Source organism: Helianthus annuus, chromosome 10 (assembly GCF_002127325.2).
Source record: "Helianthus annuus cultivar XRQ/B chromosome 10, HanXRQr2.0-SUNRISE, whole genome shotgun sequence".
Taxonomy (NCBI): domain Eukaryota; kingdom Viridiplantae; phylum Streptophyta; class Magnoliopsida; order Asterales; family Asteraceae; genus Helianthus; species Helianthus annuus.
In genome coordinates, this window is record NC_035442.2 from 136,115,288 (window position 1) to 136,132,321 (window position 17,034).

The window sequence follows — 17,034 nt, forward strand, 5'->3', positions numbered from 1 at the left end:
ATGTGTTGGAATGTTGTTATGATTTGAGAATTTCATCATCTATGATAACTCTCTTTTATTTAATTTGCAAGGTATTTGTCATTTTTTCAATTTACAATGACTAATGGACTCTCAAACCCTCGAAATCATGCTTCTAGCTCGAGTGCATCTACTAAAGCTGAAAAACGAAAAGAGTATCAAAAAAGATACTATGCTGCACGCAAAGAAAATAACAAAGTATCTAAATTTGGGAGTGGTGATGCCCCCCAAAGTGCTTCATGAATATCTTTAATGAATAATAGGTCAACAGAAAGGACACCGTTAAGAAGTTTACAAACTAATATTACTCAATTTCTACAAACAACAAATGAGAACGCCTCAAGTGTTTCTACTACAAAATGCAAGGAGTACAATGAAGGATGTTCTAATACACCAAACGATAATGGAATGCGTATTTCAAATGGCAGTCAAGCCAACCAAACCCCGATAGATGATGTAATTGACGTAGTCAGGCATAGAACATCACGAGGTTTCTATTTATTTAACAAAGATTTCTTTTTCGAACTTGACATCTTTTACAACCTTCATTACTTAATACACCAATTTTTTTAGGTATTCAAATTCATCCGCGTACTTTATTACCCCAATTTGCTGAAGTAGTTGATCAACCTTCCCTCCAACATGGGAGCGTAGAAGATGATCCTTATAATTTTGTTTACAATGGTGTACCTGGAGAGCATCGTGTTTTAAAGGAACGAGCCGCATGTCCTAATTGTGGAGCAAAACGATTTCAATTTGAATTTGATACCTTTTGTTGTATGAGTGGGAAAACCGTGTTAGCAAACTTAGAAATTCCAGAGGAATTGTACCGACTTTTCACGTCTCAAGATGAAATTGGAGATTTGTTTAGGCAAAACATCCGTGCTTATAACACCAATTTTTCTTTTGCCTCAATGGGTGTGACATTGGATGATACATTGAACAATATGAGAGACGGCGTATATACTTTTCGTGCACATAAAGGAATATATCACAGAATCGACCAATTAGTTCCGAGGGATGGGACTCCTAGGTACTTGCAGTTGTATTTTTACGATCCTGATACTGAGTTAGATCACAGACTCCGATGGCCAAATCTTGATCGGCGTATTACTCAGATTTTAACACGCGTTCTTTCTACAAACCCATATGTCGATACATTTAGAAGACTTGCGGAACTAGGACCTCTGGACAACTATAGAGTCACTTTGAATACTTCGGTTGAACTTGACCAAAGGGTGTACAACCGACCAACGACATCGGAGGTATATATAATATATTATATTAATTGCAATTATTTAATATAATTGCTTATTTTACTTACTTATAGTTCACAATTATATAGGTTGCTGGTATTTGGGTTGAAGGTAATGACAATATCACTTCGTATAAACGAAGTATTGTAGTGTACGGTAGGTCTGAATATAGACAAACTATTCAGCCGTACTTCAGTTGTTACGATCCATTGTCGTATCCTTTATTTTTTCCTAATGGTGAGTCGGGTTGGCATGCTAACATACCACGTCAAGGAGTATCAATCAATGAGGTTCGCAACAATGACAACATCGAAGGAGAAATGGAAGGTACCAACAATTTGTTATCCTTTTTAAGTGAAGATCATAAAAATAGCGTAATGCGTTTTATTTTTATTAACTGTTTGTTTTTAATACATCTTCATCGTTCAGAGGCTAACACACGAAGTGGTAGAACAACCGTGGCTATGCGAGAGTACTACTGTTACAAGTTCCAGATTCGATCTACCGATAATGTGCTTTTGTTCGGTGGTAGGCTGCTACAGCAGTTTGTGGTTGATGTTTACATCAAAATTGAGACGTCACGCTTAGAATTTTGTGAGAGAAACCAGGAAAAAATTCGAGCCGAATTGTACCAAGGTATTGTGGATTGCGTCAATACTGGCGAGGTTCATGCAAACAGAGTCGGGAAAAGAATTGTGTTGCCTGCATCTTTCATCGGGGGGCCTCGCGACATGCGACGTCGGTTTCTAGATGCGATGACGTTAGTTCAAGACGACGGCAAGCCTGATGTATTCCTTACAATGACATGTAATCCTAAGTGGCCTGAGATATGTGATAACTTACATGTTGGTCAAACTGCTACAGATCATCCAGACCTTGTTTCAAGAGTGTTCCGGGCTAAATTAGAAGATCTTAAGGATCAACTCTTCAAGAAACATGTCCTCGGGGAAGTTAAGTCATACGTCTATGTCATTGAATTTCAAAAGCGGGGTTTGCCGCACGCACATTTTCTCCTAATCATGTACCCGCAACACAAGATCAATAACGCGGACCATTATGATAAGGTTGTGTGTGCTGAAATTCCTAACAAACTAACACATCCCAGATTGCATGAGATGGTTGTCAAGCACATGATTCACGGTCCTTGCGGCAATTTACGATCAAGCAGTCCTTGTATGCAGGGTGATCCTAAAATTTGTCGTTTTCACTATCCTAGACAATTTAACGAACAGACGACACAAGGAGAAGATTCGTATCCGTTGTATCGAAGGAGAGACACCGGGATAGAAGTGGACCTACGAGGACAAACACTTGATAATAGATGGGTGGTCCCATATAACCCAAGGCTTTTGATGATGTTTAACTGCCACATGAATGTTGAAGTTTGCTCAAGTATAAAATCTGTGAAATATCTTTTCAAGTATGTTTATAAAGGACATGACAAACAGGTTATTCAAGTCGATCAAAGTGAGCCAGGGGTTGTTATTAATGAGATAAAAAGATTTCAAGATGCACGCTACATATCGCCCCCAGAGGCTATGTGGCGAATTTTTTCCTTCTCTCTTTCTCAAATCTTTCCTGCTGTTCTAGCCTTACAACTTCATCTCCCAAATAATCAGATGGTTAGATTTAGAGATGATGACTTGATGCCTAATATTGTTGATAGGGAAAGGGATAAGAGAACCATGCTAACAGCATTTTTTGATCAGAATAGAAACGATGAAACAGCAAGGGTACATTTGTATAAAGATTTTCCAAAACACTATACTTGGAATGGAAGCACACGCCGTTGGAGTCGTCGTTTCGGTAAAAAACAAAGAGGTCGTATCGTTTCCGCTAATCCAGCCGAAGGAGAAAGGTACTACTTACGCCTACTTTTGTCAAATGTCAGAGGGCCTACTTCTTTCGAACATCTTTGCACAGTTAATGGTCAACGGTGTGCGACATTTCGGAAAGCAGCTCTTGAGTTAGGCTTAATAGAAGACGATGAATATCTATCACAATGTCTCGAAGAAGCCTCTACGTTTCAGTTTCCCAATGCTCTTAGAAGGTTATTTGCGACCATAATGATTTTTTGCCAACCTGGAGATGTTCGAAAGTTATGGAATGACCACTTTGATTCACTATCTGAAGATCATCGGTTACACTGTCAAAGTATAGAACGAGTTCAAAATATGGTTCTTACCGAAATAAGTGTCTTGGTACAATCCATGGGTAAAAATTTCAATGAATTCGACCTTCCTAAGATAACTGACGATGTTAACTTACAAGATGCAGGTTATCGTGAGTTACAAGAAGAGTATGGGATTGTTTTGGAACCTGAACACTTGAGTGCCAAACATTCACTTAATCCGGACCAAAAAAATGTGTTTGATGAGATCATGATGCATGTTGATAATGATCTTCCAGGCGTGTTCTTTATTGATGGTCCAGGTGGAACTGGAAAAACATTTTTGTACATTGCCTTGCTTGCTGAAATTCGGTCACGTGGTCTTATTGCTCTCGCAACAGCTTCATCAGGTGCAGCGGCTAATAATATGCCAGGAGGTAGAACGGCTCACTCGAGATTCAAGATTCCTCTTAATCTTGAAAATAATTCAATGTGCAATATTAAAAAACAGAGTGGGGCCGCTAAACTGATTCGCTCTGCCAAAATAATCATATGGGATGAAGCGTCGATGGCTAAACGACAAGCGATAGAGGCAGTCGATCGTACATTCCAAGACATTATAGGTGTTAGTCTCCCATTTGGTGGAAAGATAATGGTTATGGGAGGTGACTTCAGACAGGTGTTGCCGGTTATCAAACGTGGCACTCGAGCACAGATTGTAGACTCCAGCTTACGAATGTCACCTCTTTGGTCTTTGACTAAGAAGATGCGGTTGACCATAAATATGAGAGCGCTGAAAGATCCATGGTTTTCTAAATTTCTTTTAAGAGTCGGCGATGGAACTGAAGAACCAATCGAAGGAAACTATATCCGCATACCCGATGACATGACAATTCAGTGCAACAACAAAGAAAACGCTATAAAAGAATTGATCCATGCCATCTTTCCATCAATTGAAGATAATGTATATTCTTCAGATTATATAATCTCTAGAGCAATATTGTCCACTAAAAATGATAGTGTTGACGAGATTAATAATCAAATGATTGAAATTTTTCAAGGGGAGGAAAAAGTTTATTACAGTTTTGATGAAGCTGAAGACGATCAGCGCAACTTCTATCCGGTCGAGTTCTTAAATTCGCTAAATGTTAGTGGATTGCCGCCTCATAAGCTTCATTTAAAAATTGGATGCCCAATAATATTGTTACGTAATATCGATCCATCACATGGCCTGTGTAATGGCACGCGGTTGATATGTAAGGGTTTCATGCGAAATGTTATTGATGCGGAAATTGCAGTTGGTCAACATGCCGGAAAAAGAGTTTTTTTGCCAAGAATCCCTCTAACCCTTTCTGAAGATGACATGTTCCCATTCAAGCTGAAAAGAAAACAATTTCCAATTCGACTTAGCTTTTCCATGACGATTAATAAAGCTCAAGGTCAAACAATTCCGAACGTTGGTATTTATCTACCGGATTCTGTATTTTCACATGGACAACTTTATGTCGCGTTATCAAGAGGGATTTCAAGACAAAGTACGAAGGTGTTGGTACATCTCGCCAAAGAATTCAAACAACGCGGAGTTTACACATCAAATGTTGTCTACCAGGAAGTGTTGCGTGATTAATTAATCGCATCCTTATCAAAAAGAAGGTAAGTTAGTAGATGTTGTGCCTTATTTGCTTCCAGAAATTACCTTTTAATTACTATTTTAAATCACTGTAAGTGTCTAACATTTTTTTTATGTGTTGAAATCTGGTACAGTAGAGGAGAAGATGCAAGAAAGTCATAAGCGAACGGATGTATTGGTAAAACAGGAAGAGATACAAGAGACTCCCCACATTTTGTTTTTATTGTTTTGTCCAGCTACTTGACTATTTTGAACTCTTCTTGTTTTTAATTACATCTACTTCCTTGTTTTGTACTCTTCTTGTAGAAGATCACCAAAGAATCGATAAACTAACAGAAAAACCAGTGCCATCATATCACGAATAAGAAAACTAACTTAAGTACTATACAATATATCACGAGACGACGGATAAACTAACGGTAAACAATTATACTATTGTAAATTGCCACTCCCGCCGCATCGCGCGGGTACGTGACTAGTATATATATATATATATTTACGACCACCACATAAAAACACAAAAAATCAATCATTAAGAACCACCACCACATCCTTAACTACATACCTTTTATACACATTTTACACTTCACACGTCTAAACCATGAACATGCACATCCCGTAAATACGCACATCCTAGTCGCACCAAATCGATAAACATTAACATGAAATCAAGAAATTTGAGAAAGAATAGTGGTTGTAGACGGCGTGGACAAACCCAGTGATATAGAGAGGCGGAGCGATGAAACATATATTAAAATTTAAACTTATATTTATATCGTTTATACAGGATCTATCATTTCTTTTATAAAATGCTTTTCAACGAACAAAAAAGAAGTTTTTATTTTAGAATATATCTTTTCGATCAGATATATGTAAACACACCATATATAATTTAGAGTTAAATACTATTTTCGTCTCTGTGGTTTGTTAAAAATCACTATTTCAGTCCATTAGTTTAAATATTGCGATTTCAGTCCCCGTGGTTTCACTTTCGTAACCATTTCAGTCCACCTCGTAACCATTTCAGTCTCTGTACTTAACAGAATAAATGGATTGAAACTGTTACGAAAGTGAAACCACAAAGACTGAAATGGTTACGAAAGTGAAATTACAGAGACTGAAATAGTGATTTTTTACAAAACAGAGAGACAAAAACAATAATTAACTCTCTAATTTATTTTGGAAAAGCCAAATGCCAAGTACGTGAGTATCAAGTTTACAAGGTTTTGGACGATTGTATAGGACCACTTGTCCTTGTTTCTATATTTTAATTTTGGACGATTGTATAGGACCACTTGTCCTTGTTTCTATATTTTAATCTAGCTTGAAAATGTCAAGAGAAATTAAGGACGATTAACGATTTTATATAATTTCTATCGACATTCAGATAATGATGTGAAAGCATTATTTGAATTATACTACTAGAATCGAATTTACCAACGCTTTAAACCCGTATTAGGATTACGGTAATTGCCCTATGAGAATTGCTGTATGTGGATTAAATCCTAAGCTCTAGACCGAAGACGGATCGTATTTGCAGTAAATTGGATTTAGCAATTGAATAGGGTGTGGTATACGAGCACATGCCAAAACAAATGTCTTAAACTGCAAACGTAATATATTTATCAATTAAAAATTTATAACTGGTAATTACGTAAGCCAAATCCTTGATTTCATATATATGAAATTTTATAATACTACGTTATATTATATAACCCTCCAAAAAAAAAAAACAACTTGTGTTGCCTCTCTACAATGAAAGGTTGAGACTTTTAAAAAACTACCAACACATACCGCTTTACTTAATTATTATCTATTATACAAATATACAAAAGTTGCCTTTTAACGTCGTATCAGTTTGGAAGGCACCGTTTCACTATATGATGATCAAAATGAACCGAAAACTATCCAACATAATGCAACTTAAGGCACAACCATTTATTAAAGGGTTGCCACCATTCCAAAATGCATACACGGAAACTAACTGATGCAAACTAACCAACACACCATTACTAACATACTATACACGGAAATTAAAGTGTCACGTCTTTTTTTATACGCACCGCTTTACCCAAATTAAGGGTTGCAACCTTTCATCAAAATCCCAAGAGTTATAATGCTGAATGATGATTTGACTAACCTATTTTTCATTGTGCAAAGTGAGCACATGATTTAAATCGGTGTGTTTCTACAGTTTCGTCTCTGAAATAGATGTTTATTTCATAGATGAATAGACAGTTTGTTTAACAATTCCATTTGTGGTTTCAAATTCAAATAGGCTTCAAAATTTACGCCATCATCAACCATTAAATTTGATTGCTATTGTGTATGTTTTGTCAAATCTCCCTTCCGGCCACCCGTAATACAATCCTGATTCTTTTGAACCCATTTTGGTGATCTTAATTATTTTTAAAAGGTATAACGCCGCCATCACAGCTGTCACAACCCCCGACCCCTACCCCGGGAGCGGGTGCCACGAGATCTAGATCAGTGGCATCGATGTTTATTAATTTGGTAGCGGAATACATCAGGACCGTAGTGGTATCGTGACTTGTGCGCTTCATCCATCACAAGTTCTCTGAGATCACCAAACAGGGGAATCCATACTCTTTCCGTAATATAATAGATGCCATCAGATTTCTGCTCGAGCTGCTTTTTCATACCTCGCAAACCCTCAGCTTCAATGTTTTCTTCCTTTAATGCCTCAGTCTGAGCCGTACGAATCTTATCAGGAAGGTTCGAATGAATAGTGAGTTGCAATGCGCGAACCCGTTTAGGCTTCGTCTCCTTTCGGCTAAGTGCATCAGCTACTACATTAGCTTTACCCAGATGATACTTGATAGCACACTCGTAATCATTCAAAAGCTCTACCCAACGACGTTGCCGCATATTCAATTCCTTCTGGTCGAAGATATGCTGAAGGCTTCTATGATCGGTGTAGATGGTACATTTGGTACCGTACAGATAGTGCCTCCAGATCTTCAACGCAAACACCATAGCTCCTAACTCCAAGTCATGAATCGTATAGTTCCTCTCGTGTACCTTCAGCTGACGAGAAGCATAGGCTATCACCTTCTCGCGTTGTATCAACACGCAACCGAGACCCTGAATCGAAGCATCACCACAAAATCCTCGGTACCCTCTGGTAGAGATAGAATCGGCGCGCTGCATAATTTTTGTTTCAAAAGCTGGAAAGCATCCTCCTGTTTCGTTCCCCAAGAGTAAACAACGTTCTTCTGTGTCAAGGAGGTAAGAGGTTGAGCAATCTTCGAGAAATCCTGAATAAACCGACGATAGTACCCTGCAAGACCCAGGAATTGTCGCACCTCCGAAGGATTCTTCGGTGCCGCCCAATTCCTAATAGCATCGATCTTGGCTGTATCCACATGTATCCCCAACTCGTTGACAATATGCCCAAGAAAGTGTACTTCTCGAATCCAGAAATCACACTTAGAAAACTTTGCGTAAAGCTGCTCCTTCCTCAGGAGCTCCAAGATAAGACGTAGATGCCGCTCGTGGTCCTCCTTGTTCTTGGAGTAAATTAAGATGTCGTCGATGAAAACAATAACAAAGTCGTCCAGATAAGGTTTGCATACGCGGTTCATGAGATCCATGAAGACCGCTGGTGCATTGGTAAACCCAAACGGCATAACCGAAATTCATAGTGGCCATACCGCGTTCGAAAAGCCGTTATGGGAACATCCTCCTCTCTGACTAGTACCTGGTGATAACCCGACCTTAAGTCGATCTTGGAATAGAAGCTTGACCCTTGCAGCTGGTCAAACAGGTCGTCGATACGTGGCAAAGGATAACGATTCTTGATCATCACTTTATTGAGCTCGCAATAATCTATACACATCCGAAAGGACCCATCCTTCTTCTTCACAAATAGTACAGGGGCTCCCCAAGGTGAAGAGCTAGGTCGGATAAAACCCCTATCCAACAGCTCTTGGAGCTGATTTGACAACTCCTGTAACTCCCCTAGCGCAAGACGATAAGGAGCACGAGCAATCGGGGCTGCTCCTGGCGCGAGTTCAATCTGAAATTCCACCTGACGGTGTGGAGGTAAGCCAGGAAGTTCTTCAGGGAATACAACAGGGAATTCACGAACAACTGGAAGATCCTCGATCTTCCTTTTGTCAGACTGCGAATCAGTAACAAGAGCTAAAATAGCAGGATAGCCCTTACGCAGACACTTCTGAGCCTTCATCGCTGAAATAATGCTAACCGCGGCACCACTACGATGACCCTGAACCGATAAAGATTCTCCACTAGGGAGAGGAACACGCACGATTTTCTCCTTGCAGAGAATTTCCGCCTGATGCTTGGACAACCAGTCCATGCCGATAACCACATCAAAACTTCCAAGAGTAACAGGGAGTAGATCAATATCGAACACTTGACCCATGAGGTCGAGTCTGCACCCAACAAGAACGTGTGAAGCTTCAATCATTTTACCGTCCGCTATCTCTACTATGTGCTTGGTTACAAGTGTTGTAGGACTCAACCCTAACTGATGACTGAATCCCAAAGATACATAACTCTAATCGGCACCAGAGTCAAATAAAATAGAAGCAAATATACCATTTACTGAAAACGTACCGGTCACTACATTGCCATCATTCCGAGCCTCCCCAGCTCCAATAGTAAACACGCGCCCACGCGCACCGTTTCCCCCATTGTTCCCATTGTTGTTCCCAGCGTTGTTGTTATTCCCATTGTTATTACCACCAGCATTCTGATTCAATTGAGGACAGTCTCGCTTGATGTGGCCCTCAGCACCACATTGAAAACAACCCTTACGAATACCCTGGTTCTGCTGAAGCTGCTGTCTCCCCTGCTGCTGTGACGGCTGCTGCGGGTTCGGGAATGAAGCCCTACAATCCCTGGCCTGGTGCCCTGCTTTGTTGCACCTGTGACATATCCGAGTACACTGCCCCCGATGATGATAGTTGCACTTACTGCACTTTGGTAGTTTTCCCGCATACGAACCCTGACCTGAACTGTTACCCTGATTCTGGTTCACTGAAGACGACTGGCTGAAACTACGATTGCTGCCAGTGTCCGCCCTTTTCTGTGACTGCACTGAATTGGACACCTTGTCCAAATCGTTCCACTTGCGCTTGCTGTCAGTGGCGGGAGTAGTAGCCGTAGTATTTGTTGTAGATATTGTTTATTTGTTTTTTGTGTGTATTATATGTTGTCTATTTTTTGGTGTAGCAAGAACATGAAAGAATGTAACAAAAACCTTTGTTCGACGCACACGATGGAGCCCTCGTTCGAGCAAGGTCTCCAAGCGTTGAAGTTCCTCTAGAGTAAGTCCTTGAAGGTCCTCACCGTGTAAGTGACTGTTTTTCGTCATGATGAAAATAATACACATTTAGCAACAATGTTTATCGTGCTATAAACTGTGTACTGATTCAGTGAATCGATGTGATAAGAGTACGTACCTCAGTCCCTGGTTTTTGTCAAACAACTCTTTTCCCATCCTTATTTCATCACTTTCCTGGAGCTACAGACAGCTTGAAAGACAATCTGAAAGAATCATGCTTATAGTGACAACACAAATAAGTTGGTTATATGAAGATCAAGAGATGAAAACCTGTAGATCGAGTGAAGGTTCGTCAACTTTATCTAAGTTATTTTTCGAGTGATGCTTATATTTCCCAAGTAACTCTTGCATGCTTCACCATACAAACAAACAAACAATATTAAAGCTAGCAAGAGAGAACAACGAAATTTTAAACCTTTGTTAAAAAAGTTAAAATATGACTGTCGGTTACATTGCATATACAATGTACAATAAGGTCATATATAATAGACATGTTGAAATACTTGTGTAGTTATTTTAAGCAAATTCATGAATTCAATGTTAAAACTTAAATCATTTCTATTCACAATGGAGCAATGTTTTTGTATTCCAAGTGAAACGATAATGACTTTAGGAGCTCACAGGTCGATCGATGGGGAGTTGCGAATACGCAGCCTAGCCTAGGCGGAGAGTACTCGAGGAGTACAAAGACATGTTAAAATATACAGAAATTAGTTTTCGGGAAATTATATATGTGTCAAATATCATAAGTTACTAATATTTATAACAAAATACATGAATACCAATATAAATAAAAAATACATGTTCAAATATTGATATTAGTTCCTTGAAAACTGATATTCATTCTTTAATACAATAGACATAAGAATTACGTTTTAGTTTTTAAGACAAACTCTGCCTTAGTTGACCAACTAGATCTAACTCTGTCTGAGGTTGACCGCATTTAATTGATTCTGAGTAATTAGACGGAGTTGAAGAAAATAGTCTCGGTAGCCCACCCTGTAGCGATTACTCTAGGTGTTCAGCCTCCCAGACCTTGTTTTTCAACATCGTTCCTTTTTATTGCTTTTATCATGAACAAAATCCCCCTTGACCATATTCAAAGTTAATGGCACTAGAGAAGTGTTAAAATGTGACATTATATTATCCTAATTCATACATCATAATATAATACGTTATACATTACATGGGCTGGTTATATACAAGTTGTCCAGGCCTATAAGTTATATCTGGGCTGGTAAGTTGTCTGGGCCTGTTTGCTATATGGGCTTATGTGGGTGTTAAGTGTGCAGGTTTGGAAGATCAGGGAGCTGAGTGAAACATTGATAGTTACTGGTATAAAGAGAAAGAGTTTAGGGGTTCTAGATCATACTCGCACACCAATTTCTCTCTCATCTCACACCTACCCCCTCCTCTCTTAATCTATTCGAGTTGCTTAAGTAGTTACAAGCTGTTATCTGTGTTAATGATCCAGTGTGGATCTTATTTCTCAGTTTTTGATCCTTCTTGTGGATCTGTTGTTGTTATAGATCCTGTGGATCTTTGTATTTGGTTGTATCGTTCTTAATAATCAACTAATAATCATCAGTTGATTGTTCTTTGTATTGTTCATATTACAGATCTTACAGTTTGTAAGATCTTGGGAGGTTTGGGTGTTTTTAGGGTTGGATAAGTAATAAAAGTTTCACGTCATGTTTTGCCGCTATTTCTGGTGTTGTCATTGTTTTGTCTTTATTCTATATTGTTCATACCAATTTTACATGGTATCAGAGCGAAAATCGCTCCTGATCTGTGTTGTTTCCGCTGCTATATTCTGATTTCACTTTGATTTGTGTTTTAGGGTCGCTCCTGGTGATTCTAGGGGTTGGGACTCTAGGTAACTCGTTGGGGTCAAATGCAGGTATCGGGAATTGGTTTTCTTGGTTGGGTTCTAGCATTTGTTGGTCTGGGAATAAAGGTAACAGTGGTGGTTCGGCTATTTGGTTTAGGTTAGCGTCTACTGCTGTAGTGGCTAACATATGGAAATCGGCCAGCTGTCTATCTAGTTCCTCTTCCCAAGGTGGCCTATTAATTGTTTCCTGAGTCTGTGCATTTGCTTCCCTATTAGCTCTGACTATCGCCCTCTGTTGTTGCAACTTCTTCATTCTCTTTCTTTTCTCATGTGCTCCTCTATTAAACCAACCTCTCTTTTTAGTAGTAAAGGGTTCCTCAAACTGTGCCTTAAATATAAATATCCCTTCCTCAGTATCGGTTGAGTATCCTGAGAGATTAGGTTGAGATGATGTTCCCTCATCTTTTGGTGAACTATCTAAGTGACGATAAGCGTCCGATGTTCCCTGATCACTCATACTGTAAACTAACAAATAGTCAACACTACGTCAAAAATGGCTTACGGCCACATATAAAAAGTGTGACCATACGCCTTTCACCACACTTTTTTTTCCAGCTTAAGTGTGACCAAAGGTCGAGTCATCATAGGTATCATACGGCCACTTTCACTTATGTGTGGCCGTAGGAACTTAAAGTGTGGCTAAAAGGTCTTGCTGAAAATCATTTTGTCCAATAAGTGTGGCTAAAGGAGTGGAAACGGCAACATGAATTTACTATAAGTATGGTCAATTTTATTGTATAGTCACTTATAAGTTTGTTTTAGCCACATTAATTTTAAAAATATGTGGCTAAAAGGTTGTTGTAATTAAGCAAATAGTCAATTAAGTGTGGCTTAATGGTATCAACGACCATATGAATTTACTGTAAGTGTGGCCATTTATATTGTATGGTCACTAAAATGTTTGTTTTAGTCACATCAATTTTAAAAAAGTGTGGCAAAAGGTTGTTGTAATCAAGCAAATGGTCCATTAAATGTGGCTAGGTAGTATCAATGGCCACATGCATATACTATAACTGTGGTTGTTTCTATTATATAGCTACAAGAATTTAATGTAAGTGTGACCATTTCTATTATATAGTCACTAAAATGTAAGTTTTAGTCACATCAATTTTAAAAAAGTGTGGCAAAAGATTGTTGTAATCAAACAAATTGTTCAATAAGTGTGGCTAAATGGTATCAATGGCCACATAAATATATTGTAAATGTGGTGGTTTCTAATATATAGTGATAAGAATTAACTGTAAGTGTGTCCATATATATTATATAGTCACTCAAAAGTTGGTTTTAGTCACATCAATTGAAAAAAAAACTGTGACAAAAATGTTGTTTTAATTAAGCAAATGGTTCATTAAGTGTGTGGCTAAACAGTATCAACAGTCGCGTAAATTCACTGTAAGTGTGATTAATTTTATTGTACGGTCACATGAATTTATTGTAAGTGCGACTATTGTCTAACCTTTAGTGACACACTTGTCGTGGTTCTATGTGGCCAATTTCTTGTAATTAGCAATTTATTTTTATTTTTTTTCAAAATTAAAATAATAGTAACCATGAACAAACCAAATTAATGATATTAACTATAATAAACAAATTTATACATAAGTTTTCGATTTTAATACTAAATACATAAACTGTTTATCAAAGCTATCAACTCCAACCAAGCAACTCTAAACTGCTGCAGCCAAGCAACTCTGAACTATTGTCCCATATCCTAGGAGTGCGACCCGTTCTCCTTCAAGCATTATTCGACCTTTTCCAACCTATTAAATGAAGAATTTCATGAGTTACTGTCACGACCTAACGCTTAGTATTGACAAAAAGGTAATTTTAACTTAAATTGTTTGGAGTACCTCAAGAGGAATGACTTTGTTGTCGGGTGCCAAGGAAACACCTATCCCGTTTCCATGTGGATAACGAAAACTAGTTCTGTTATCAAAGACAGTAGCAGTTGCCACCATATGAAAAAGTTCAATCTCATCAGAAGGAGCCATGACCACCATGTTCGGGAAGCATGCCATGTAAGTGACATATCATAGTTGATGGAAGCCTAACTTTTTTACTTTTCATATTACATTAGTTTTCTTTTAATCTTATATTAATTTCTTTTAATTATTATTTTATATGATAACCTTTCCAAATCTTGATTTAAATAAAATAAGTAACAAAGATCATGTATACTGATTAGTTTGAATGTAACAATTATATTTGAGTTTAGAATAATGTTGTAATATGGCCCAGCCTTTTCTTTTGTTAGTCTATATAATACCACTTAACATATGAAAAGTTCTTAAAACATCTAGAGATTATAGATGTTTATGAAAGTTGAAAGATTGTGTAAGTGGATGTTAAGCACCATAAATAAAAAAAAAATTACATAAATCGTAGTTTAAAACATAATCCTATAAATGTTTGATATCATAACATTAAACATAAATAAACCATTATTATTTTATTAATAAATGTAAAGTCTTAACATATTATATATTATATTATATTATTATTATTATTATATATTATATCAAACTCTTCATGAATAGTGTTTTAGATTTTTAAATATTTATTTAGTAGGTTATAACCCCGTGTATTACACGGGTTAAATAAATGAATTGTATACCAAATAATAAAACATTATCTTTTTAAAAGCCTCTTTTATTGCACGGGTTGAATAAATGTAATTTTATATATTAAATAATAAAATAAGTTATATCTATAAGAACCATATGTATTGTACGGGTTGAATAAATGTAATATTATATACCAAATAATAAAAAAATTATATCTTTAAAACCATTGTATTAAACGGGTTGAATAAATGTACCATTGTTTACCAAATAATAAAAAAAGTTATATTTTTTTAAAAATCCCTGTGTATTACATAGGTTGAATAAATATGATTTTATATACCAAATAATAAAAAAATATATTTAAAAAAACTAACGGATTTTTTTATATTTAAAGTAGGATAAGATTGAATATTAATCTGAACTAACGGATTTTTTTATATTTAAAGTAGGATAAGATTGAATATTAATATTTATTTATTTAGTTAATATAAGACTGAAAAATCATATGATTGAATAGGTGGAAGGTTGTATTATGATAAATCGGTTAAGCGGACTGAATGATAAAGATAATAGTGATTGTTGAACAAATTAATTAATCGAATTTAAAAGAAACATTTGTGATGTTAGGCAGATTTTTTTTTAATTATTTGAAAGTTAATATCAACTTTGGAATTCATATGAATTCTTATTAGATTTGATTAAATATTATTGATAATACAAATTTGTATTAGATTAGATTTTAGATTTGATTAAATATTATTAATAATAAGAATTTGTATTAATATAGATTAAATATTATTATTTTTAGTATTATTAATAATTTTAATCAATTAAATGAGAGAATGACAAGTGTCTCAAAACAGGTTTCTTTTATTATATAGTATAGATATTTTAATGGATTCTTAATTATTTATCTATTTATTTATATTTTAATAAAACATTACTCCTTTCTGTGACGATTATTGAATTGGGTAGCCGTTTCTGTCGATGTTCGCTTTAATCAGTTTCTGTCGATGTAAAATAGGTGTTGATTTCTATACCGAGTGCATGTATCGTTAAAGTATTGTATCGACCCGACCCAAACCGATACCGATCTAATGCTCACGATATGTACCGTCGCAACGCACGGGCTATTACCCTAGTTATACATATGAATAGTAAGTGATGATGAATAGTGAATTTGATTACTTTATTATTATTAACAAGTGATAAAAAATTAAATTAATACATATTTTATTAATTATTTATATATTATTTCCACCAAGATACCTAAACATAAATATGATTAGGTTAATTTTTTATTTATTAAAAATTTACATTTATGTTAATACCCAACTAACTATTTTAGTTATTTATTTTAAATTTGGGGATAATCTTTCTTTTAAATGATTCTACGATTCAATTTCAGATAATGATGTAATTTTTCCATGATTTCGGAATATGCCATCACAACGTGTTTTTCCCCTATGATTGATGTGCAAGGAATTGATACCAAACGAATTCCTCCGTGGAGAAAAATCCACTATTATATTTAATAAATTAATAAAAAGTTATGATAAATAATAATTGAAATTTTGAAAGTATTTATTTTATTTTTAGTAATATTTTATCTATTATTTATTTTATTTTTAGTAATAAATAGTAATAAAAAATTCTTAGGTATGTGTTTCTTTATTTTTTATTAGTAGTATTATATTTGGCGTTTAATTTGTTTTTATACATTTTATTCATTTTATTTGTCCGTAATAAATAGTAACTAATAATTCTTAAGTATTTGTTTCATTATTTTTATTAGTAGTATTATATTTAGCATTTGATTTGTTTTTTAATAATACCTTAGGTTCATTAACTTTTTGAAAAAAAAATTCTAAATTTGCATTCATTTTTGTTTTTTAACATTCCAAGTTATTTGCCCGCGCATTGTGATGGTACATTAGCGAGGGCATTGGATGGGTATCGATTTAGATTTGGTTCGTTACAGTACCGATACGTCTATGCACTCGATATAGAAATCCATACGTGTTTTACAACCCAAACGATAAAAGCGGAAGCCGGTACCGACACCGATGTTGTTCGAATGATATCAACTAGTTCAAATTATGATGGTATCGGTACCGATATTTAATTATCGTCACAGACAAAGTTATATAATAATTGTTTGAGTAAACTGCCATTTTGGTCCCTGTGGTTTGGCCAGTTTTGCCACTTTAGTCCAAATCTCAAACTTATTACA

At 36.0% G+C, this 17,034-nt stretch overlaps 2 protein-coding genes across 2 annotated transcripts; one reads left to right on the top strand and one right to left on the bottom strand.

The window, feature by feature from the left end:
• The first annotated feature begins 96 nt into the window (after positions 1 to 96).
• LOC110882623 lies at positions 97 to 5,011 on the top strand. Its single transcript, XM_022130600.1, has 5 exons — positions 97 to 173; positions 282 to 508; positions 592 to 1,283; positions 1,364 to 1,601; positions 1,704 to 5,011. Exons 1-5 carry the CDS (start codon positions 97 to 99, stop codon positions 5,009 to 5,011), a joined length of 4,542 nt encoding a protein of 1,513 aa, XP_021986292.1.
• Positions 5,012 to 9,557: 4,546 nt separating this feature from the next.
• On the bottom strand, positions 9,558 to 10,376 carry LOC110882621 (cold shock protein 1-like). Its single transcript, XM_022130598.1, has 2 exons — positions 10,263 to 10,376; positions 9,558 to 10,094 (listed from the first exon to the last, which is right to left on the bottom strand). Exons 1-2 carry the CDS (start codon positions 10,374 to 10,376, stop codon positions 9,558 to 9,560), a joined length of 651 nt encoding a protein of 216 aa, XP_021986290.1.
• Between the last annotated feature and the right edge of the window lie 6,658 nt (positions 10,377 to 17,034).